At 47.6% G+C, this 23,324-nt stretch overlaps 2 protein-coding genes across 2 annotated transcripts in view; one reads left to right on the plus strand and one right to left on the minus strand.

Moving 5' to 3' along the window:
• Positions 1 to 8,660, plus strand: part of NME7 (NME/NM23 family member 7) — a 91,761-nt gene extending 83,101 nt beyond the window's left edge. Inside the window, exon 12 of the mRNA XM_057413107.1 lies at positions 8,398 to 8,660. Within this exon, the coding sequence (XP_057269090.1) occupies positions 8,398 to 8,430 (33 nt within the window). The 3' untranslated portion in view covers positions 8,431 to 8,660. The remainder of the gene's footprint in view (positions 1 to 8,397) is intronic.
• Positions 8,472 to 23,030, minus strand: ATP1B1 (ATPase Na+/K+ transporting subunit beta 1). Its single transcript, XM_057413128.1, has 6 exons — positions 22,771 to 23,030; positions 20,035 to 20,163; positions 13,117 to 13,272; positions 12,205 to 12,389; positions 10,496 to 10,576; positions 8,472 to 9,878 (listed from the first exon to the last, which is right to left on the minus strand). Exons 1-6 carry the CDS (start codon positions 22,868 to 22,870, stop codon positions 9,612 to 9,614), a joined length of 918 nt encoding a protein of 305 aa, XP_057269111.1. The 5' UTR covers positions 22,871 to 23,030; the 3' UTR covers positions 8,472 to 9,611.
• Between the last annotated feature and the right edge of the window lie 294 nt (positions 23,031 to 23,324).

Consider the following 23,324-nt stretch of genomic DNA (forward strand, 5'->3'; position numbering starts at 1 on the left):
TTGCCTGATGCTGTATATACACTTGTACAGAGAAGTAAGTAATATGTTTGCCTAGGCCTATCTGAAGAGAAGATTAAAGATAGCAGTAATAGAGGGATGGATTTTGAACAAAAAAGGTGGTGACTTTTTTAAAAAAATAAATCATGGTATTATTAGGTCACTCACAGCCTAATTTTGAACACAAGTTGCATAATTATTATACCTGTTGGCCAGACAGGCAAACTAAACTAGAAATTTGTTTAAACAGAGTTGTGAAATAGTTCAGCTCTTGTGCTTCCACTTCTGGGTAAGATCTGAGGTCCAATTGCCCCTTGATCTGCCAAGTCTGAGCTTTACAAGTGCCAGAGAGAAGTTAACAAGTGTGAACCAAGCAGCTTCCAAAGCTCTTTTAGTTTCACCTGATCCTGAAGGTAACCTATGTGATAAACAGGGCTTGGCTTTTGGCATGTGTTTGTGCTGCGCTGAACACAGTAATTTTGTGGAGGGGAGGTCAAGGCAGAGGGAAGGCGTGACACTTCTTGATAACTCATCTGAGGCCCAGTTTGAGTTGAGGCTACTGCCTTCTTTCTTTCCCTCAGCATGATCTCATTTTGAACCAAAAAGCCCAGACCCTCTTTCCATTACCCCCCTTCTTCCAGCTTAAGAATAGCAACAACTTAGCTGCAACTGAGCTGCATGGTGGGTAGACTGAAGCAAAGAAGAGAAAAGAATCCCAAGGGAATAGCTTATACAGCAGAAGCAGTAAGGGGAGGGGGCACTGCAGCTGCACAGTCATGCTCAGAATCTCCTTTTGTTTCTTGAGCAAGGGGTCCCACACCATTACTGGGGATAAGGGAAGCGTGGTTGTTGTGTAGCACACATTGCTGTGGCATGCACATGCGTTTTTTTGTGGATTCCTGTTATTGACCTCAATCAGTTACAGCTCCCACCTCTCTCTCAGAGGTGGAATAGGCAAATGATTAGCTATGTCAGTATTTCCTGTGTCAGGTTTACCCCTTCCCTCATCAGTGCAACCTCCTTGACTGACTACTGTAAACCAGCAGTAATTAAGAGGAGAATTTAAGTCTGCTATCCGCATACATGTGTTGAAATGTGTATGGAACATAGAAGGAAAAAAACAAAGTCGAATGTGTTAATATGGATAGAAGACTGTGAACAAGATTTCCTTTCACTCATAGGACATCAACACCATGGGATATCTTAAGAGTTTTTCAAGCTCTAGAAGCCTCTTATTTCATAAGTAGTAATTATTCCAAGTGTAGGGTCATACCAGTATTGCTTTTCCATTGTGGTAATACCGAGGGCTTAGACACTGGCTGTGATGATCTTGTGCTAGCAGCAAACGCAGAGCAAGATAGCAAGGGTCACCTGAAGGGGTGTTGGCTGTAGTCTAGGGCTCCTTGAAGTCAAGCATCTTCTGGTTTCAGGAAGAGCTGGATCCTTCCTCTTTGTCTTTAACCCTAAGTGCATTGGCGTATAGGCAGGAATGATATGTCTACAAGTATATCTGAGATATACCAAGATATATAGGCAAGTCTGAGCAAAAGGCAATTCCCTTAAGTGGCCAGAGTTGCTAAGTGTGCAAGTTTCCTTCCATGCTGTCATCAGTGGTAGTTACTGCTGTGCTGTTGGGCAGAGACTGTATGCTGGGGCTATCCAGCCACAAACCAGGGACTGTGGGCTTTCTCTAGTAGCTGCCTTACTCAGTCCAGGTATTGAAGAGAAACTTAGTCACTCAGGTGTCAAGAGTCTAGTCCTGCCATGATAATACATAGTTTAGTACACAGCAGGAGTGTGGAAATTGCAGAGGGCTGCTCAGACTTGAACTCTTGGCCCCTTAACACTGACCCATTCCACGGGGGGATGGAGCTTTCTAGGTTGAGTGATGTTGCTTAGAAGGAAGTTTGAGCACTGTGCTGGGGGAATTTATGCTGCTGGTTTGGTGGGATATTTCCTGACAGCACAGGGAGCTACAGTCTACACAGGGGCTTGTGATGATGCCTGCAAGGCCACTAGTGGTGGGCCAGGTGATGCTTTTGCTTAGTTGGTTGGGGTTTTTTTCAGGATACTTTGTTACTGTCTTAGCTGTCACAACTTTTACCCTGCTGCCAGGTACAGCCTGTTGGGTATCCTGGCCGAATAGTACCCTGCTGAACATATGTATTGCTCAGGAAGAGCTTTAGATGCTGGCTGCCTTCTACTTCCTATATTTGCTTGTTGCTTCCATGGTTGCATGAATCTGTGATGTGGGTGGAAACACGTTCTTGTCTCTTTCTACAACCACTTATAGCCAACCTCTATTGGCCATAATCTGGTAGCCTGTGAGGACCATGACTGTCAGTGCACTCTGAGCAGGCTGGAGAGCCTTAGCGCAGCATTGGTGAGGAGCCTCCACGATGCCTGTGGCTTGTATGAACACATTCAGACCAGGCTTTTCTTCAGCAGGGGCCCTTTTCAGTGTTTTTATCCAGTGTTCAGGACATGCTTGCAGCTTACATTGACTTCCATAGTGTCTTGTCTGTACCTATCATCTGACTGGTTCAGGGGCATCCTACAAGAGCTCCACAGGAGCTCCTGATTTTGAGACAGACAAGTGTCCCTCAACATGAGCATAATGTGCAGAGGCAGTGATCCTGCTGACTCAGAGGGATCATTGGGAAAGCAGTACTCACTGTCATGTTGTAGTTTTGTAGTTTTTCATGTGTGATAGGAGCCAGGACCTTTCATTTTATTTCATTCCAGTAGCTCTGCCAGGCCAGTGATCTCTTCTGATGATGACCAAAGGCATTGCTAAAGGAGGAGTAGAGTTTCTAGGTGGGAGCATCCTGGGCTAATGTGTTCAGCCCCAGCTACTGAGCAGTTGGCTTATGCCATGGAATGGGGAGATTCAGTGAACATGTACCTTCTTTTTAAATCTCCAAGTATCTGTACTTCATAAATCAGTAGTCTGAGTCAGCACAGTAGTTATGTATGATGTAAAAACAACACTTTGTTATTTTCAGTGAGTTTTCAAGTTCACTTAATTTTCTTGTGATGTAACGAAGTAAATAGCACAAAACTCACTTTCTTGGTGTTTTGATTGTGTTGTAACAAATTACTGTCTTGTCCTCTCGTTTACATCCTGTTTGAAATTGAGATTTCTCTAATCTTTTTATGGTAAAATTTTCAAGGCGCTTCCCTTGTCCTCTTTCACTGTATTTTCAGGGTTGATCTTAACCATATGCAGTGTTTGAGGTGACTGCGTTAACAGCACATGGCGTAAAAGCAGGACGTGTTAGCCTGTTGTGTTTCTTTAATAAAACCTTCCATTGCAAAGTTTTATTTTTTGGTGTGTGTTGGGGGGTTGTCCTACTTGTACTTAAGAAATTACCTTGGACAGTTGAAGTGCATGTGTACACATTGTTCTGCCTTGGGCAGCCTGACCGGCTTCATTTCTTGCAGTGCGTGACGCTTGAGGGAGAGGCAGGGGTGACTGACTTTCCTTTTTTGTTTTCTGAACAAACTTCCCAAGACTAAACCCTCCTCAGATTAATGTGGGAAAATAATTCTTTTCAGAATAAAACAGTGAGTAAGTAGACCCTCTTCTTTGACAACCATTTTTTATGTCTGTGGACTGCTTGTGGCTGGAAGGATGGTATGAATCCATGGGGTTTCAGTGTGTTAACCCAGTGATTTAGTCATGATTTAGTTGAGTGTGAACTGTAGCTGAAATACATTTTAGGTTTTAGCAAGTGCACTTGCTAACAGAGTTGGCAGGTTTATGATGATGTACAAACCAAGATTAATGGGCAAGGAGAGATTTTTGGCTCCTACTAGAGACCTCAAACTGAGATAACATGTAAAAAATTATAAGGCTTAAGTGTTCAAGGAGAGCGCAGTGATGCTGAAACTGGAGGTCAGCAAAGACTCTCTGGATCATATGCCTAGATACCTGTGCTCAACCAAGGAGCTACAGTTTTGTGGTAGTTTTGGGGAGAGTGTACTGGTGAGGACGTGTCCAGGTGCATGAAAGGCACTGAGATGACTGTCAGGCTCTAAATTAATACAGGGGTGAAAAAGCCTTCTAACTCCCAGCTGCCAATTTTGGTTCAGCAGAGGTGAGGAAGGACTGAAATTGCTGTCATCATTCTGGTGGTTGATGAGAACTGAATCTGTGATCTCAGCATTTCCTACCAGTATGTCTTCCCATCAGCCCCTTTGCTTCTGCTGTGAATGATTCTAACAGGGCTTCTTGTTGAAAACTAACAGCGCAGGGGAACAGGGGAAGTGGACCATGAATGTTGAGGTCCCTTTCAGTGACAGGGTTTTCTTTGAGGCAAGCTGTAGTTGTGCCTGTAGGACTATTCAGGCTGATACCATTCAGCGCATATCTGGGTCTGTTCTTCTGTAGACAAAAGTTCTGACTCCAGAGCTGCTCAGCTGGCACCTCTCTTCAGCACTGCTTCTCTGGGCAGAAGGAGAATTAAATTGTAGGCGTCTGTAATTCTTATACTTGAAATCTTCACTTTGTGCCTGCGCTGGGTCCTGTGTTATTACCAAGATCTTTTTGCTCTCCTATGGAAGACTGGCTCCTCACTTGATTTGCTTCCCATTTTGCCTGGCCTCTCCATGCTCTTAGGGCCCACATTGTTCAGATGACAATAGTTTGTGCTCAGCCAGGCCGTTAAACTGGATTTTGCTGTTGCCTGCTGTATTAACCACTGAAACTTAGTGGTAATGCATGGAAGCACACGGAGGGAGCAACCAGTTCAGTAACGTGAGTTTTGCACGGAACTTGTGTCACTGAAGTGAAACTTCACGGAGCTAGAGCAGCTCTCAGCTTCTCCTGTGAAGCAGTTCTGGCCAGAGCCAGGAGGTTATAGTTATTCACCCGTTATTACTTCCTGAACATTATTGTTGTTTGTTCCTGACCAGGCGCTAGAGCAGGCATAGCTGCATGCTATAAAGCAGGTAGATGGTTCCTGGGATCTGTAACATACTGATGTTAAATTTAATCCTGTTTCATCCTTGGAAAGGAGTGAGCACACCTGAATGTTGGCATCATTTGAAGGACATTTGGGTGGCGCCTGTGAAATGTGTTTGGTTCCTTTCAGATCAGTTCCTGTGTGGGTTTGTCTCTGCCACTTTTGGGTCCTGTAAAGAGATCAGAGGTGTACTTGGCTCTGAGAAGCTGACCTTGCCATGGGTCTTGTTGAGATGTTTTGTACAAGCACAGCTTACTTTTTGGTGGTTTATAGTGTACTCGGAGCCTGGGAAAGTGAGTAATTGGACTTCCTAAAATACAGAGGGCTTTGGAATACCTAACCCCCATCTGGATGCTTGGTTGGTGCAAGTACCTCCAGGTCCTGGATCCCCTTGGAAAAGGACCTGGTGCTTTTAGAATGCGATTCTTCAAGGTGTCTCCATCTGGGGCTTCATAAAATAGTGGCACCCCAAAACTGTTGGTAGTGCTGAAATCCTTGCAAAGCATCGTAAGTATTGTCGTGTGAGCAGACTAACAGATGGCCCTTATTTTTGATATTTCTTGTCCAGCAATGCCATACTCCCAAGGGTGAGGTTGTTAGAGAGATCTTTCTTGTGTACCACATACATGCCAGTTCTTAACTGGTTTTACTGGGAGCTGGGTGGCAGCTGACCCACATAAAGATAATTATACACAGAGAGAACATACCGGCACCTAGTTTTGCATGTTATACAATACGTAGCATGTTTGTTCTGATGTCCAAGCCTTGCCAGTACTGTCTGCGTGGACCTTCAACAATCCAATAAAAGCTAATTGAGGAGAAAGGGGTTTCCCATAGGTTGTGAGCAGGCTGAGGTTGTTCAGCCTGGCCTGGGATAATCAGCTGCATAAAATCAGGGGATTTTAAGGACTGAAACAGTGTAATGCCTTTTCTTGCTAACAGCCAGGGAGCGGGAGTTGGGTGAGGACAGCATTCGCATGCATCAGTGTGTGCCGCAGGGGTGGACCATTCCTGAACCCTTGCTTTTGCCAAGGTAGCCAAGAGGAAGCAGTGGAAGTAGGCACGGCTCCGTTGAAAGTGCCCCATGGCAGGGACGTGGGGCCTGTGGTGGCAGCAGTTGTGTGGGCACCCCAGGCTGAGGCTGGACCCAGGGTTAGGACCCGCAAAGGACAGCCTGTGCTGTGACCGTGGCGCAGGTTACCACACACGCTGAGGGTCATGCCTGCCCCGTGCCGGCTGCTCTCAGCCAGGCTGGGAGCAAGGCTGTGAACAGAAGCCTGCAAGTGCCAGCGCTCAGAGCTGTAAAACAGGTTGCTTGTTAGTGCAGGCGTTCATGCGGACACAGCCTTAAAGGGCCTGGGCCTTAAATGTGTCTGTGCGTGTCTGTCTCTGCACTTTTGGTTAGCATTTTTGTGTGTCTCTGACCTTGAAATGTAGCTGTCCTGTATCAACAAGAAGGGAGATAAAATTCTCCTTAATGGCTACAATTATATTTAACTACGTTGAGCCAATCTGGCAGAAAGAACAACATGTTCGCACTGGCAGTTTATAACATAATGTCCTACCAGGCAGTAAGGAGAGCGGTGCCTGCCTGAGGAGAGCAGGTTTTCCATGGGCAGTACAGCACAGATTTAAAACAGTAAAAAAAATAAAAATAAAATGGAAAGCAGTGCAACTTTTACATTGGGTTGATGAGATGTGACAGCTTGACCATTTCCCCTGCTTGCCCCCAGCCAGTGACCAGCCATGAAGCAGAGCAAGGCTGCGGTAGCAGCATTTGGTGGTTTGGTTGGTTGCTGGTTTTTTTTAACTCTCCTGGAGCCTTTTAATGCAGTCCCTTGGTCTGACACATTACAGCTGCATTTCTAATGGGAGAGGGGATGTGTCAGGCTATGGGGGTTGTGTTGGCTTCTTTTTGGGGGGTTGGTGGGGCACAGCCCATTTGTTACAGCGTGGTCATGAGGCCTGTGAATAGTGGGGTCTTGGCAGTTGATGGCTGCAGGGTGCAGGGCCACGGTAGCTATTGCCATTACTGCTGAGGAGTTAATTAGCGGTCAGTGCAGGCCCCCCAGCTTTCACTGCTTTGGTGCTAGAAAGTGTTGGGGCAGGTAAAGGTTTGGTTTTGCTTTGTGTCAGATGCGGTTGCCAAGAGTACAGTATGGGGACCTCTTTAGACGTGGCTCCATGGAGCCAGCATGGGCACCATTAAGTTTTCTACAGTGGCTGTCCCAACCCCTGCACTAAGCTGTTATCTTTATTACTAGTTCATACTCGGACTTTGTTCTCATATAGTAAATTGAGATAAATTACCTGTGACTTGGGCCTTTTATAAGTGAAGCAGTTCGGGGGCAGGTTTTAGTGGTGGTGGGGATTTTTGGTTTTGTTTTTAAACTGTCACAAGCCCTGCACCCAAGACGCAAATAGCAGGGGCAGTCGATCCTATTGAACCTTGAGCCATGCCCCTGCCACCCCCGCCTCCCCCCCCCCAGGGTAGTGTCAGTAGGGCACCCAGCAACTGCTGGCAGCTCAGTGTTCCTGCAACCCTCGTGCAGGCAGAGCTTCCTTCAAGGAGTATTTTAGCACTTTAATCACGTGTCTTTGTTAATTCCTTGCCTCACTGCAAACATGCAGCAGCAAATGGAACAGTAGAAAGGGAAATTTCTGCTCCTAGGGAGCCATGTCAAACAGCCAAATGTGTGCACTGGCTGCCACAGCGTACTGTGATTGAGCTTTTCCTTCTAGCAAATGTGAAGAAGTTTAGCAGCTGTTTTTCCAGTATCACGCGTTTCGATGAGGCAGGCTTTATCAAGCAGCTTGCTCTAGAATACTTATGTTAAGTCACCTTACCACAGAGCAGTTCCCCCTCGTAGCCCGTGTCACATAGCCTAAAGTGATCTTGACTCTCACAGGAAGGCAGCTGGCACATCCCGTCAGGCTGAGCAGCCCTGTCAGGCAGGGCCTGGCCTCAGCACCATGCTGCTGGCCCAGCAGAAGCACAGAGCAAGTCACTGCCATGAAACTCCCATTTCTTCTGCTTGTGACACCAAGCGTGCAGCCTCCCTCTGGACCTGCAGCGTGTGCTGCTGGGGGATGCTTTCATCCACACTAAGGATAAACCACTTCAGCTGCAGCTACTACTGCATGTATGGCCTGAGCCTCTAGCCATGGAGGACTTGCAGTAATGGTGGATACACTGAAGACTTTCTGGGTTCATGACTGATGTGTCCAGAGGCAGGTGGGCCTCAGGAGCCTCTCATGTAGCTCAGGGGGAGGCAGGTAACACCAAAGCACGCTGCACTGGAGCTGGGTGTAACAAACACCACTGCTCACAGGCAGGAGGAGCAGCACTGCCAGGCAACCCCAGTGCATGTTTTAGCCACCGTCAGCCAAGGTGTCCTGGGAATGATCAAGGCCTGTTTTCTGTTTGTAATAGGTGCAGTACTTCTTCAAGATTCTGGACAACTGACAGCCTCTGTCCCAACCCACTCACAAGACATGCAGACATAATGGTGTGTTCATTTATTTATTTGTCCAATGTTTCAACCTGACTGAAATACAAGATCAACAAGAGCACTGTACTCCTGGCTATTATTACATGTTAGAACATAGAGTTTTGCACTTTAGACAACATTTAACACCATTCTATGGGGTACTGCATTGCTTTTATAAAGTTTAAAATAAAGATTTATTTTCAAACATGTGACTTTGGTTTATTTCATACATTACACTTTCTTGCAGAAAAAATAAAATTGTACAACTGCATAAATATAAAATTCTTCCACCATGAAAATGGTTAAAACATTCAATAAAGACATTAGCACCACAGTGTGCGATGCCTCCAGCAGGAAAAGAATAAAAGAAGAAAAAGAAAATATACAAAGCAAAGAGTTACGCCTGTCACTGAGGAGAGCGATAGCCTGACCCGGTCTCTCACATGACGTACTGGAGCATGAGGGAAGAGGTGGAGAGACAGCACTCACTACCGAGCACAGTACAGTATCCAACCGTCTCTTTAGTGTCACTTCAGTCAGTTTCCCCTGCCACCCCTCCAAATAAAACACCCTACCACCACAGAAGAGTCAGAAGCCTTATGGAGTGCTGTTAAACAGAGTCTTACAGGTGGGCCTTTCTTGGAAAAGGAACAAAATGATGAGAAGTATCATGCCAGTTCTAGTCCCACTGAGTATTTACACCTTGGACAGCAAAAGTCTTTGCTCACGAGAAATAGAAAACAGATACAATACATGGCTTGAAAAATGACCAGAGTATGCACCTATAGTACTGTACACTAAATAAAATACACAAGGCAGCAATACTTAGGGGCCAGAAACACTGCTTACTACAAGTCAGTTATGGAATCATAATTTACAGTAAAAATGGGCATGTCCCAAGGCTCAATTTTGTCTTCTTTTGTCATTTACAGTAGAATAAATATTTGTCGCTATTGCTACACTTTGTTTACATTCTAACCTAGTAAATGCAGAAAGCTAGTGTAAAGCATATAGATTACGTGTAGGTCCCATACGTATGACAGTTTGTTCAAGACTAGTAGGTTTTCTTTTTTGTTCTTTTTTTGTTCTTTTTTTTTTAACCTTTTAAAATGGCTAGGAGGAAGGGGGGAGGGGGAGGACAGAGTTGTGCTTACAATCAGCTGCTTTTTATGTCAAATTTAATATCAAAGCGTCCCTGGAAGCGGTCTTTGTCGCTGTACTGGATATTCTGCCCGTAGGCCTTGCATTCCACACGCACCTCCATGTCGTAGGTCAGGTTGGTGAACTGCACTGCCACCAGCGGCTGCAGGTACCGTGGCTGCAGGAGCTTCCCGTAGTAGGGGTAGTACTGCAGGCCAAAGCCAGGGTAGCCACCCATCCCATAGTACTCCACTGTGCCTATTTTGTCTGCATCCTCCTCTCGCTAGAGGCGGGAAAAGGAATAAAAAACATCGGTATTCACCCAAACTCTACCTTTTGCAGCCATTTTTCCTCACAGCATCAGTTGTTCTCTTTGGCCATTCCTGACCCTCACCTCAACAGCATGAGGGCATTCCAGGGACAGGGAGGACACATAGCACTGTCTAACCAGTAGCTGCACATGAAACACCTTCCAGCACACATCAGCCAAGAAAATGACTTCTCTTTATTTGAAACCTCAACCCCTTTACGCATTCAGAAACCACCACAGCTTCCTGTCACACCAGTGCACTAGCTCTGGCTAAAAAACAGTTTGCTGCTTCACCAGTGCTAAGTAAAACAGTCCTTCTTTCAGCCATCTGTGCTTGGAAGCAGAAATGTCTACTTTTGAGGATACCTTCTAATACCGGGCCCTGCTCCTACCCCTCCCTGTGAGGGCAGCACTGTGCTATGTGACATCATCAGTGGAGTTTTCAGAAGCTCCTGTCCCAAAGGGGGAGATATCCTAAGTAAGAACCACCCCCACTGCCTGCAGGAAGGCAGAGGGACCAGCTACACTCAGACAAAGACTCAGCCTTCCCCTGCAGCTTCCCAGCTCTGCTCTAGTGTATTTCAACTTACCTTGGCAGTGCAGTGGACAGGGATGAGATAAGGGTGATATTTTGCCATAACATCTGAAGGGAGGCTCTCATTTGCTGGAGCCTAGAAGAAACCCAAAGCAAAGAGATGTTATACAGCAGACAGCAGCTCTCGGTGGTGACAGAAGAGCAGCGGTGACACAGCTAGAAGCAGGGGAACCTAACCCAAGCAGAGCTGTTGTCTGTTCTTTATAGCCTTACTGCTGTGGGTACCAAGGCAAGCACATCAGAGTAGTTTTAATTTCGTGGTGTCACCCGTGCAAAGCCAGGCAGTGGCAGGAAGGATTTGCCAGCTGCCTGCCAGGTGCATGAGCGAGGACTGGAAAGCCACAGGACAGAACAAAGAGCAGCAGTCACACCCTGACGTTGCTGAACTTCGACACGACCGCAGGGAACAACAAAGGGTCTGAGCATGTCGGGGAAAGGTAGAAGCACCAATTCCAGCATTTGTAACTGGTCTCTAAACACATGCAGCAGCTTTGCCTCACAACTTTGCAAGCCTCGATACTGCTTTACATGCACCCTGCCCAAAACAAGAGCCACAGGGTCTCTGCCGGAGTGTGGAATAAGGAAAAAAAATACGGCCTTGGATACACTTGTCACTGCTCAAGGAAACATGTAAAATCGTCCCTTGACTAGGCCCTTCTGTTCAATGCAGCCTGGAGCTCTTCAGAGCTCTGTGGCAAAGAAAAGGGGAACACACCAAGCCAATCTCCTCCCCAGTCACCAAACCTGCACATCTTATGTCATCCCACAGCCACCACATACCAGTTCCTGCTAAAATGTGCCCACTGTTTCCACCCTGGATCAGATGAGCCACAATTCACCTCATTTCTTTTAGCAGACAGGTTCCCTTCAAAGAAAAATGTTCCTAACAATTCATTAGACAGCATCAGTTCTTGTCCTCAGCTGCACTGACGGACAGTGGTGAAGGCCCTTAGCACACCGTTTGCACTGCTTAGCATCCAGAAGATGGAGGGGCAGGTTTTGCACACCATCTTATTCAACTGAAAAAAACCTAGAAATAAAAGCAGCTCTTGTCCAGACTGACACTCTTCAGCATCACTGCAACCATGCCTTCAGGTGCAGCATGGAGCGAGTGGGTGACAGACATCCTACAGCATCTGAGAAACTGTGTTAAATAACTAAAGATGTCCTCACCTTCCTTGCAGTAAGAGCTGTGCCTGACACAGATGTCATTTACACTTTATAGCCTGTGTTTCAGGCTGATAGTTAATATTAGCACTACTTCATTTCATTAAGTGGCTTTAGCAGCTCCATACTGCCTGAGGAAAGAACGGAGTAGGCTGGAGCGTGACACAGTGTACTGATCTTACTACAGATAGAGTTGGATGATCCCATAGAAACACACAGAACTTTAAAATGGGTTTTCTCATTTGAAGAAAATCCTCCATTACAGCAATTCACTTGGCAGGCTCTGAAGTTAGCAGACAAATAAGCAGGAGTTTGCAATCATTGCTACCTGCTACCAACTTGTGGGGTGCAGTTCTCATTGCTTTTTAGTGAAGAGTATTTTTAAAGCCAGTTGCTCAATTTATCTCACAGCTTCGCCTCTGCAGAAGGGCTTTAATACTGATCTCTCTCCTGAGACACAAAAGCAGGAACAGCAAATCTGCAGCCAATTCCTCCTCCTCCTCAGTAGCTGCTGCTAGAACGGGAAGAGATACTTGCCTTAGGTTTGAAGCCGATAATTCTGTTGAGCTTGATGAGGATGCATGGTTTGCCATAAGCGTACCCAAAGGTGGGATCATTTATTCCAGAACAGTTTTCCAGCCATTCACGTTTGAATTTGCAGACCTTCTTCTGGCCCTGGGCATCATTATATAGTCCTCTCTCTTTGTAATCAGCAGGAATGTCTGTCATGGCGGGAGGATGAAAAGACAACCATGATCTTCTGTGTGTCAGGAACAGCAACACTTATGCTTCACTGTGTAGTTTGGATTTCCCCCTCATCCAAACAGATGACACCCCAGACCTGAGCCCAGCCTTCCCCACCGTGGTCCCAAAGTCTGCAGCGCTTTTGGTTTTTAACTGAGGATTCTTCCAGAGGACAAGTGGGTTGCCCTCAGATTTTACATGCACGTATTACAAAGTGATAGTCCCATTTACAGTATTACATATAACCTCTTAAAAGTCAGTACCTCCCAGATGTTTTGCTGCATTACATCAAGAGGATCAACACTATCTTTAGTCATCAGTAAAACCCCCAGGGCTTTCAGATAGGATAAGGTCAGTGCCATGTGCTTCTGACAGTCAGCTGGAACTTTCTCCAAGTGAAATCTGGGAATTCCCAACAACAACCTCCACCATAAGCTTCTAGATACATCCCTGGCCAAATCTGCTCTGACCAAACTGATTTCATGAGCACCCGTATGACTGAAACCAGAGCCTGACAGTTTACCAATACGCCACTATATAAATATTTATATGAACACAAATTATAATATTTATATAAATAACATAAAAAATAAAAGGAGCAGCCTAAGACAGAGACCAACACCACTGCTCACCCTCAGCTTCTGATGGACCTGACGCAGCGGCAGTGGTCAGAGCCCTCAGCTGCAGGACGCAATCGAGACTTACCCCCACACTCCTCAAATATAATGTTTTCAGTCTGTTGATCAGCCTTGTAGTCATTTAAGAACTTCTCAATGTTCTTCATGTACACCTCAAAGCTTTTGGGATCAGAGGCAGTAAAGGAGATTTCTGTCTTTTGTACCTGGGGGACTTGAGTCAGTCCTAAGAAAAGCAAAATCAAGAAGCAAACATTAAGTACACTTCAGAGCTGCACAGCCTCCGGGCAATGCAGCACATACCAAGAATGGGAATCATTTTAGTATCTATTTTTCAAACCTCAGAACTTGCACAAAACAGCTTAAGCTCCCTAGAGGGGAGGCTGTGATGGGCTCTTGTCTCCTCTTTCCGACAACAGCCCAGAGTATTTGTCATGATGTTTGCATTGCTAAGCAGACAAATATTGAAAGGAGAAGCTGTAAGCCAAGTCAGCCACAGGTCCTCTACCAACTTCTGCCTCCTCCTCAAGGGCAGAAGAGAAGCTGTGAGACTAATGGCATGAAATAAAGTCCCACAGCTGCCTACTCTTATGCAGGTATCCCCAGTAGGCTGCCTCGAAAGTCTGCAAAACATGCTGTGTGTTGAGATACAGCAGAGCTGTCCATTTGTGAACCCTTGCAATAAAAGATGAGAGAGGTTCCCCAAGCCAGGTATAGTCACACTCTGCTGGTTGTAATCCACATCACCCTTGTAGGATGCAGGGCAGGAGACGTTTTGTCACTCAGTTATCAGCCTGATCACATTCTCTGGTCTTTTCACTCCATAAGCAGGTATTTCTCATTGCAGGAAGAGCCTTCTGAGCTCTCTAATCAGAAGCTCATCACCAAGTAGGTGAGTAGGAAATACCACCTTAGGGAAGAGATTTTAAAGACCTTCCTAGATTCTGAGCTGTACAACTAGCCCCGCTTTGGAATTTAGGAGGATGAATAGAAAAAGAACACACGGAGAAGGGACTAGGTACAAGTAATGCCTACAGATGATGCAAAGTACTAACCCCTTTGCTCTTCATTATGGGAGTTGGAAATAGTTGCTCCTCACAATGTCCAGGTCACATTTTAATTGAATGCATCAATGCATGACTAACACTTCAGACTTAAGTAATGGGAACTGCAGTTCATGCTGCTTTTGGGGCGGCCACTGTAACGATTGAGGTCGTAACTCCTGTTCAGTCTGTCATCCTCATTTTAACAAGAACAAGAAAAAGGAGCAGGGGAGCAGCATTTGCTCTGACAGCTTTCGGAGCGGGCCTGTTGCAAACAAGTTTCCCTGGTGCAAAACTCAGGCAGCTTAGCTGGCTGGCTCGAAGCCACAAGAGCTTGTGACTCCAGCAATTTTTCCAAAGCCACTTAAGTGCTTCTGCTTAGTCCCTCCTCAAGCCAGCTCACCACTCCCCCCCCCACCACCACCCACCAGGTTGGAATTTGTAACCTAGGACAAAGATTAGCTTTGTTCCCCTTAACGCAGCTCCTGGTCGCCAAAGATTGCGAGACATCCAGCGACCAGCTCAGGGGTTTCAAGTTTTATTCCAGGAAGCAGCTTTAACTGCTCAAGACTCCCTCTGGTACAAACTGACCAGGCTGAGTGTTACTAGTTTAGAAGCAACTTACTACTCCACTAGCAGAATTACATCCTACCCTCCAAAGGCAGAGGCTTTCAGCCCAATTTTGAACAATCACCTGATTTCTTGCTTCACAAATTGTTATCAATAAATATATCTAAAATAAGCTGCGTTCCATTTTAATAAGGGACTTCAAACTCATCCTGCCAAACCCTCCTCACATTACCACTCAGCTAAGAAGCAGCGGGCTCAGGGTCACCTGAAGCGGCTATCTGGAATTGCAGCAAAGGCAGGCCAGGCCTTGGTTCCCCTCCTGGGTCTGCCTTTCTCTGAGTTCAAGTTACAGATGGGTCATTCAAGTGTGCGCATACAGGAATCAAGCAGGCTTGTCAAGCTTTGCTCAGGACCTCTATGACGAAGGAACTCTCCACCCGATTTTTGTCTTATCCAAGGTAATGCATAGAAGTACCCATGCAGAGGTGGCAAAGGAAACGGAAAGGTCAGCAACAGGCACCCTGTGGTGTATAAAAGCCACCTCGCAGAATATCCCCATTCTCTGGTTAGGACAGCCTGGCCCCGATATATACAGCCCAAAGCCAACCCTCCAACCATGAGATGAGTGACTTGGCTAGGAGAAGTGACTCCCATCCCAAAGCTTCCTTGTCTTGCAGATCTTTGCAGAACAGCACCAAAGCCCAGGCAGTACCCCGTGCAAGCAGCACCTCCGTGCAGCTGTTCCAGTGGCCAGCACAAGAGAACAGCCATTCCTGCCAGGCAGCCTTGGCCTGCAGCCATAGATTGCTTTCAGCCTAACTGTGGGCATTTGCAGGTACTTGGCTGAGCCAGACTGCACCGGGCTTTGGTACAGCAGGCACTTTCTTTGTTCAGGAACAGAGAAAAGTGGAGATCAATCTTCCCACTTATGAAGCAAGGAAGTAATTTTCGTGGAGATGAGAGACTTGCTATGAAAAATAGTTTTATCCTGATTAAAAATGTATTACTGGCTTCCACGACAACCTCCATTCTCACGTATCTGCAACTGACCAGGCTCAAAGCCCTCAACACAGATCTATCATTTCCTTCTTTGCTTTCCATCTGTACATCCCGCATCCAAAGTAAAAGCTCAAGTGCTGTTGTCAGAGCAGCACTATCACCGAATCCTTCTTAGGCAATCCTGTTTAAAAAGAAGCGTGTTGATTTGGTGCAACAGGAGGAGGTGACCCCTGCAGAGCTCCTCTGAAACCTCTCATCCCCATTAGGGAACTGAAACTAGCACTCCAGTGCTACCTACCATGGGTTGCTAGCCACCCAAGGGAGTGTGTGGCTCCAGTAAGTTACAGACATGAATAAAGCCTCTTCGGGGCTTCTTGTACATGAAGAAGCCATTCATAAGGAAATCACATGGGAAAAAAGAAATAAGGTCCCAAGTGCTTTCGTAGCCAGGAGTCAAACAACCCAACCCTCTCCCCAGCTTCAGACTATAACCTGTTTGCCACAGTTCTGTGTCTCATGCTGTTACCACAGAGATGCACCATGGTGTCATGTGTGGTGATGCTGTTCCTCACATGTGGAAGAATCAAGTAACTGATTGCTAAAATGATGATTAAAGGCTTTAGAAATTTTCTGCAACTGGCTCTTAAGAGTCATTGCTGGGAGCTACAATTCCTGTCTGCACTTGACTGACACTGTCCACATAAATGATGAGTGATGTATTGACTCGGTAACAGACACCACCTTCTGTTGGCTTTCCAGCTCCGTAAGTGTACAAAGGTACATGTCTTTATTTTTTGCCTTTTGGTAAAGTCATCGATTGTTTTTCCAGCCACAATTCCACTTCCAAAACATCACTGCAGATTAAAACTGCATTTATTCAAGTTCATTTAAAACCAAGTTTTCCAGATAGCCTTTATCACTGTATGCTTCAGGAAAAATGGTGTCCCAAGGGTAAAGAGGAAGAAACTAGAAATGGGAAGTCGGGCTTGATATTAGTAATGGCTGTGGAAGTCCATAGAAACCACTCTTGCTTCATCATGCAATGCATATTTCCAAGGACAGTGTAATCTTGTTTCAGAGCGAGTCTGAACACTCCTGGGATGACACACAAAAACGGAGTGATCACTACTCTGCTCCTATTTACACCCCCCCAAATGATGATAGACTGTAAGTCTCCATATCAAGCAATGCCCTTACAAGCTTCCAGTCACTCTACACCTCATCCCCAAAACAGGCCCTTGCTGCCACCTCCCTGCTGCTCTCCAAGCTAAACGAGCCAAGCGGGGAATATATGGCGGAGCAGCCTTTGCCATGACACACACTCACTGCCCAGGCACATCACAGCCAGGCAGCACTTGAAGCTGGGACACCTGAAATCCCCCAGCCTGAACAGGGATTATTCCTTCCAGCTGACATTCCAGAAGAGCCTTAGGCAGCAGCAGGCACTCTGGCCCCTCACCAGCCGTCGCGATGGGATGCTGTGTTTCACGGGATGCACACCACAAGATGGCAGGATACACAGCCCAATTTATACTGGGGTGGGAAAGGGGAGGAGGAGAATGGAGTATTTTTCAAACACTCAGTGCGCTGTGTTTAAGTGGCCATATCCTCATCCTTCCCTGTTAGCAGGGTAGCTCCTCTGTGCTTAAAGCAGAGTCAGAGCCTGCAGCACAAGTGGAGCTGGGGCTGTCGCAATGGCAAGGCTGGACAAGGTGAGCTGCACAGTTTCTTCCCCCGCCCCAAGACAAAAGAGGAGGAAAAAAAAATACTATCATGGAAAGGTACAAACCTCAGCGTGGCCTGAAGCCCTGGATCACATTCCTGCTGTGTTCAGTGCAGAAACCAATTAGCATATTAATGACACTTGGCTATAAAAATAGCCCTTTCTGGCTTTCAATGTTACATCCATGTCAATAACTCAATAAAACATCCTGTAGGTTGTTGTTATGAAAGCTGTTGCATTTCAGAACAAAAATGATATAATGGCAGACCCTTCAGCATTTTCCCCTGCAAATCCTGAAGAGAAGCATAGCTTTCCCTTTCCCAGCCATTTTGCACTGACAACAGTGACTTGCCCGAGGACAGAGCACTGTAACAAGAATAAGATCAGGTTTTCTAGCTTCCTAGAAAACCCAGGTCTCTATCAAGCTGCCAATGTACATGGCTTGCAAGTCTTCCCACAAGAATCAGGAGTAAGAACTGCACAACACCGTATTGTATGTAACTCATGGTCTGCAGGGGTCCCAGACCACACAAACAGTTCGATGCTCACCAAGAGCAGGGGTGAACATGCCCACGTGTGTTTGCTGTCAGAAGAGCAGCTGTGCTGGTAGCGCAGGAAAGAGCCCTACACAGCAGAGGAGTATGGAATTGCTGACCTCTGAAGCACAGCAGCTCACTACAGCATTCCCCCTCTTGGAAACCCTACACCGATTCACGGTCTAATGGCTGCTACAGGACAAGAAATGGACTTGATGTAAAGAGCCAGCCTCCACCACACCTCACCAGCTGCTTGTCCACATTTGCAGAAAGCACTCTCACATGATGCCCTGCAAAGCACTGTGTGCTACTAACAGGTAACTGTTTCCTTGAAGTTGTGTGTGCGTGCTTCATCGGGGCTTGGTTCAAACCCTTATTTATTGGCTGCCCACTGTCATATATTCAAGGAGGTGGATTTCCATTCCCCTTGATTTCAGAATATGTCCTGAAAGCCCTGATGACCTTTTCATTCTTCCTCCATTTCGATTTCCACAGTACACACTTCAAGAGCATTGAGATTCAGTTCCTTTTTTGCTTAGAAATAAAAGGGTAAGCCCCAGAAAACCTGGTGCAGTCTGCAATTGAGAGGCAAATAAAAATCCTCTGCAGGCTGAAATCTCACACAGAAATTCTACTACAGACTTGCTTTGAAATTGGATCCCAAACTGCTATTAAACAGAAGGCAAACTGTTTACCTAGAATGAGTAATTATGTGACATCAGGCTAAACAGGAGGTCTGTCTGGATGTGACCCAAGATCCATGGGCTTCTTCACTCATTTCACATCTGGTGAGACCACTGCGCTCCAGCCAGGGAAAAACACATTATTCAAAAAATAACTATTCCCCCATTAGCCATGGTGGGTTTTCAGATGCAGCTAATGGCTCTGGGCAGTAATCAGCAACAGTTTAGTCTTTCCTGCAAATGTCAGAGCCTGTTGCAGAGACAGCAGCAGCCACCTCCAGTGCTTAAGAGTGCTGGTAGATTAGGAAGTGCCACACACCGACACTGCAGTTCCATTTTCTATTCTGTCTCTGAAAAGTGCTAGTGGAAGAGCAATTATCTGAAAAAGATTATTCTTTGCTGAGACATAACACCATTTGGTGATGGTAACATTCCCTGTGCTGTTAGAGCAGGCAATAACTGCAGCATAGCACTGCAGACAGTGGGGCTGGTAAAACACTGTGCAACACCAGAGCCAACTCCTGTAGCTACAAGCCATCATCAGCCTCACAATTGTCACTTAAATACCACCGTTATTAAAAGCTTTTGAACTGTTTTACAGAGCAACTGGAGACAGATCGTTACCATCGCCAGTGCCAAGCAGCCTCAAGGTCATCCGCAATGTGGGAAAGCGGCAGTTGTGCAGCTCCCCCACCGCGCTCTGAGCTGCCGCGGGCGGCGTTGGCAATCAGATGGCGCAGCAGAGGGGGGAACCTGCTGCAAGGGCTGGGTACTCCCTTTGCTCCTGCCCAAGGCAGGCTGGCCACAGACGGCACTCAAGTGATCATTTCAATCCTGAGCAGAGATTTACTTTGTCTAGTTAAGGGTAGATCGTGTATCAGCAGCTACAAGACCCACCTTTAGCCTCCCAAGGCACATTAAATTGAAATGCCCATTAGTAAATGCCACCACCTCCTCAAGAGCATAGTGTAAGTCAGCGTTGGCTAATACAATTCAAGCTCACCCAGAATCGGTAGTGTCCCCTTTCTCCTTGTGCACCCAGTTTCACAGACAAAGCTATCATTTTATGTTATTCCTTCACTTACCCGTGGGAACACAGTGGCTATGAAGAAAAACTGAATCCAGCTTTTTCATACAGTTCATTACCAAGTGAAGCCTCTTAAGCCTCACTCCATTGCTTCAGTTTAGGGGAAGGGAAGAAGAACTACCCAGGTCCGAGCTCCTCTCGGGCAGGAGACATATTTTATGTGATGCAACCTTTAATACTCGCAGGATTGCCTTCAAGCCCCAGAAGGCTGCGAACATACCCACCCCCTACAAATATGTGTTGCAGCAACGACATGCTTATTTCATCCTCCTTCTTGAGGCGAATAACCAACCCACCTCCCCAGAACAGCTTGCACCGAGTCAAACACGGGCCTCCTATTTAGTTACCTGGAGGTGCCACTCGATCCTGGTATTTGGGCTCAAATTCACTGACAGTGAGTAACATCACTTGGATGGTCCCAATGAATATACCTGCCAGGCAACCATAGAAGATGACATAGAAGAGGAGGATCTTAACTGCAAGAGAAAAACAGAAAGAGGAATCAAAACAAGCCCTCAAGGCAGTCACATTCCAGGACAAAATTTCCAACCTTTGCCACTTACAAGGAAGAGCCCAGTGCACCGAATTCAGATGCAAGCCCTGCTGCAGAGGCATGTATTTAACAGCAAGATTACACCCTGATGCAAAGTAATCATCCCAGTTGCTTGGGGGGCTGGAAGCATAAGCCCCTAAAAAAAATTTAAAATGGATGAATTGGGATGTATGTACATGAGTATTAAACCATGCTCTTCCATATTTTAAAGGACCCCTTGGCTGACCCTGCACTACCATCACATGCTTTTACAGGTGACAGACTTGCAGTGAAGAAAGTGCCCAGCAGCAAGAAGCTGTACTAAGGGTGTGCTCTGAAGGACACAGATTCCACAAAGCTCTGGGCCTCAGATCTGTTTCCAGGAAAGTCTACAGTTAATGTTCCATTCAGGTTTACAAGCGATTGTAAAGTCTGATCTCTCCTCACTTCCATTAAAGACAATGGGAACAGAATTCAGGCCCAAATTAGTTCCAGTGCTCCATCTCAAATGTAGGAAAAGTACTCAGCCATGTCACAGTACTGCACATTTAGCAGCCTTGTGTCAGCAAAGGCACTCCAGCACTGCTCATATCAATTAAAAAGTCAATTACATAATAATGAAAGGTTGAATTTAGTTTCAGTCTAAAGGGAGATGTCTAGAATAAACTTTGGGGGGGGGGGGGAAATGACGACTGGGACAGACGGAGTGGAGAAGAGCCTGGAGACACAGCATAGCTCACACTGGGTATCAGTTACCAGTTTACAAGGATTATCTCAGCTGATTAACTGCACGGTAACATGCTGTACTAGGCATCACCAGGCTGTCTACAGAAGGGTAAGCCAGCCCATGCCAAGCAACTATATGCTAATCAGGCTGCGGGAGCAAGCAAAGGCCAAGAAGAACTTGAAAGAGAGCCCACTTGATCTCAGACTGTCCTCATCTAATCACAAACAAAAAAAAAAAATAAGGCAGCTTATCTGAAGGACTTCTAGTGACAAACCACAAAGGACAAGGACGAAGCAGCAGATGGAAGTATTCCTCCTTGCTCCCTAGTCCCATCATGAAAAAACTCCATAATTGGAGAAGCCTCCTGATAAAAGCAGGAGGTTCTGGTTTTCTTTTTACGTCTATGAAAGACAGAGGTGAGCAGGAAGAGGGATAGTCAGTGACAGGGAGGCTGAGCGATGCTGTCAGAAAGGAGCTCCATCCTCTCATCTGTCTTCCTCATGCGCACAGGAGGTAGCCAGGGCTGGAGGGCAGAAACGGGTGCCGTAATGTGGTGCTCCAGGAGTTAAAAGCACTCTTTGGTATCCAGGCAGCGTAAAGCAAATGGCCGTGACGTCAGGGACGTGTGGAAATTTTTTCCAGAGCACGGTCATAGGAGGTGCTGTTGTAACAAACCAAACACTAATGCTGTTGTCTGCAGCGTAACGCCTGTGAGTTTTGTAACATCAAAAGCCAAATGCTGGGAGATGGTTTATTTAATCAGGTTCCCAGCCAGGATGCTCTTAACGCCAAAGACAACTTAAAGGTCAAAACCACTCCAAGGTCTCAGAAAATGCACAGTGGGTCTGGCAACCCAACACCCCAGGGTTGAACAAGAAGCTTCCCGCAACAGGTAGTCTTATAACAGAGGAATATGATCATCAGCCTGCAGATGGAAATCGGTCCTAGGTGGATAGGTACGGGCACTCTGGCAAGACCTCGTTCAGCCTCTCTGTTTGAAGCACTGCGCAGCTGCCTGGTGCCTCAGGAGGAGAAGTACCTATCCATGCGCACCCACAGCCCAATTCTGCTCACGTAAAAATACAGCAGAAGCCTGCTCTAGTCCACCCGCCAGAGCTAGAGCTCCGGATGTGGCACCTCCAGCCGATCTGTTACAACAGCAGCCGGATTCAACATCTCAAGGGTGGTTCAACACGCTGGCTGAGCTTGGCAGCAACTACAAGTCTGGATATTTGCGTAGAGAAAATGTTACAAGCATCTTGATGCAAGTGCTATTTTTACAGCACCTAATAAATACATCATGAACATTTAATCACAAATGCACATATGGCCATTTCCTTCTTGCAGGGACGTTAAAAGCCAATTGTTCTCCTTGGAAGAGGTAACATTAGCTCAGTTTCCTTTCTCCAGAGAAAATGGAAAAAAAGCCACCCTGAAGCCTAAGGCAGGCTTCCCCGACGGCGATGCTCCAGGTCCGGGCCAGCCGCCGGGTAAGGAGACCCAAGGACGAGGCGCCCTCGCCAAGGTCGGGCCGCCCCAGGCTCCATCCCGGGGCCGAGGACCTACCGTGCCTCACCCCCAGCCCCACCTGCAGCCGCACCTCCGCGGGCAGCGACCCCGGCCCCCACAGGACACCAGGAGAGGACGGACAAGGACGGACCGCCCGCCCTCACCCCGCGGGTACGCGCCTGCCCCGGCCCCCTCCCCGGGGGCCGCAGCCCCGCCGCAGCCGGCGGAGGCGGGGCGCCGCGGGCCGTGCTGCAGCGCCCGCCGCATCGCCGCCGCTCCCTGGCCCGGCCCCGCCGCCCCCGTCCCGGCACTCACACCAGCTGCCCCCGGTGCGGCCCAGCAGCTCCTTCTTCTCCGAGTTCCAGATGAATTTCTTCCAGTTCCCGTCGCCGTCCTTGGCCTTCCCGCGGGCCATGGCGAGCGGGCGGGCGGGCGAGCGGCGGGGAGAAGTCTAGCCCTCGGCGGGAGGCGCGGGCAGGCCCCGGCCGGACACCCTGCCCCGTGGCACCGGGGAGGTCCGTGCGCGCCCGCCCGCGCTGCGGGGCAGCCGGCGGCGCTGACCCGGCGGTGTCGTGGGGGAAAGCGGCGGGAGCGGCGGAGGGCACCGACCGAAACACACACGGTACAGAAAACCGCACTCCCCCACCGCCGCGCCCCTTCATATACACCGCCGCCTCCGCCCCGCCGCCGCCTCCGCCAATGGGCGCCACCAGAGGGCCTCGGGGGCGGGGCCGAGCGGCCGGCCGGGGCCCGGCGGGGGGCGCGCCGGCCGCGGGAGCGGCGGAGCTGCGGCACCGGGCAGCCGGCGGCGCGGGCCCGCGCGTGTCGGTCCCGCCGCGTCCCCGGTCTCTGTGCCGCTGCCCCGGGAC

The sequence above is a fragment of the Pezoporus wallicus genome, unplaced genomic scaffold (genome assembly GCF_028554395.1).
Source record: "Pezoporus wallicus isolate ANWC-B61680 ecotype Strahan unplaced genomic scaffold, APGP_CSIRO_Pwel_v1 contig_6484, whole genome shotgun sequence".
NCBI classification, from domain to species: domain Eukaryota; kingdom Metazoa; phylum Chordata; class Aves; order Psittaciformes; family Psittacidae; genus Pezoporus; species Pezoporus wallicus.

Excerpts from the sequence above, each read along its gene's own strand:
- ATP1B1 (XM_057413128.1), bottom strand. The coding sequence starts at position 22,870 with ATGGCCCGCGGGAAGGCCAAGGACGGCGACGGGAACTGGAAGAAATTC. Across the intron at positions 20,164-22,770 it reads CCGCACCGGGGGCAGCTGGT|TTAAGATCCTCCTCTTCTAT; the intron begins GTGAGTGCCGGG and ends TTTCTCTTGCAG. Across the intron at positions 10,577-12,204 it reads TTATCGGCTTCAAACCTAAG|GCTCCAGCAAATGAGAGCCT; the intron begins GCAAGTATCTCT and ends GGTTTCTTCTAG.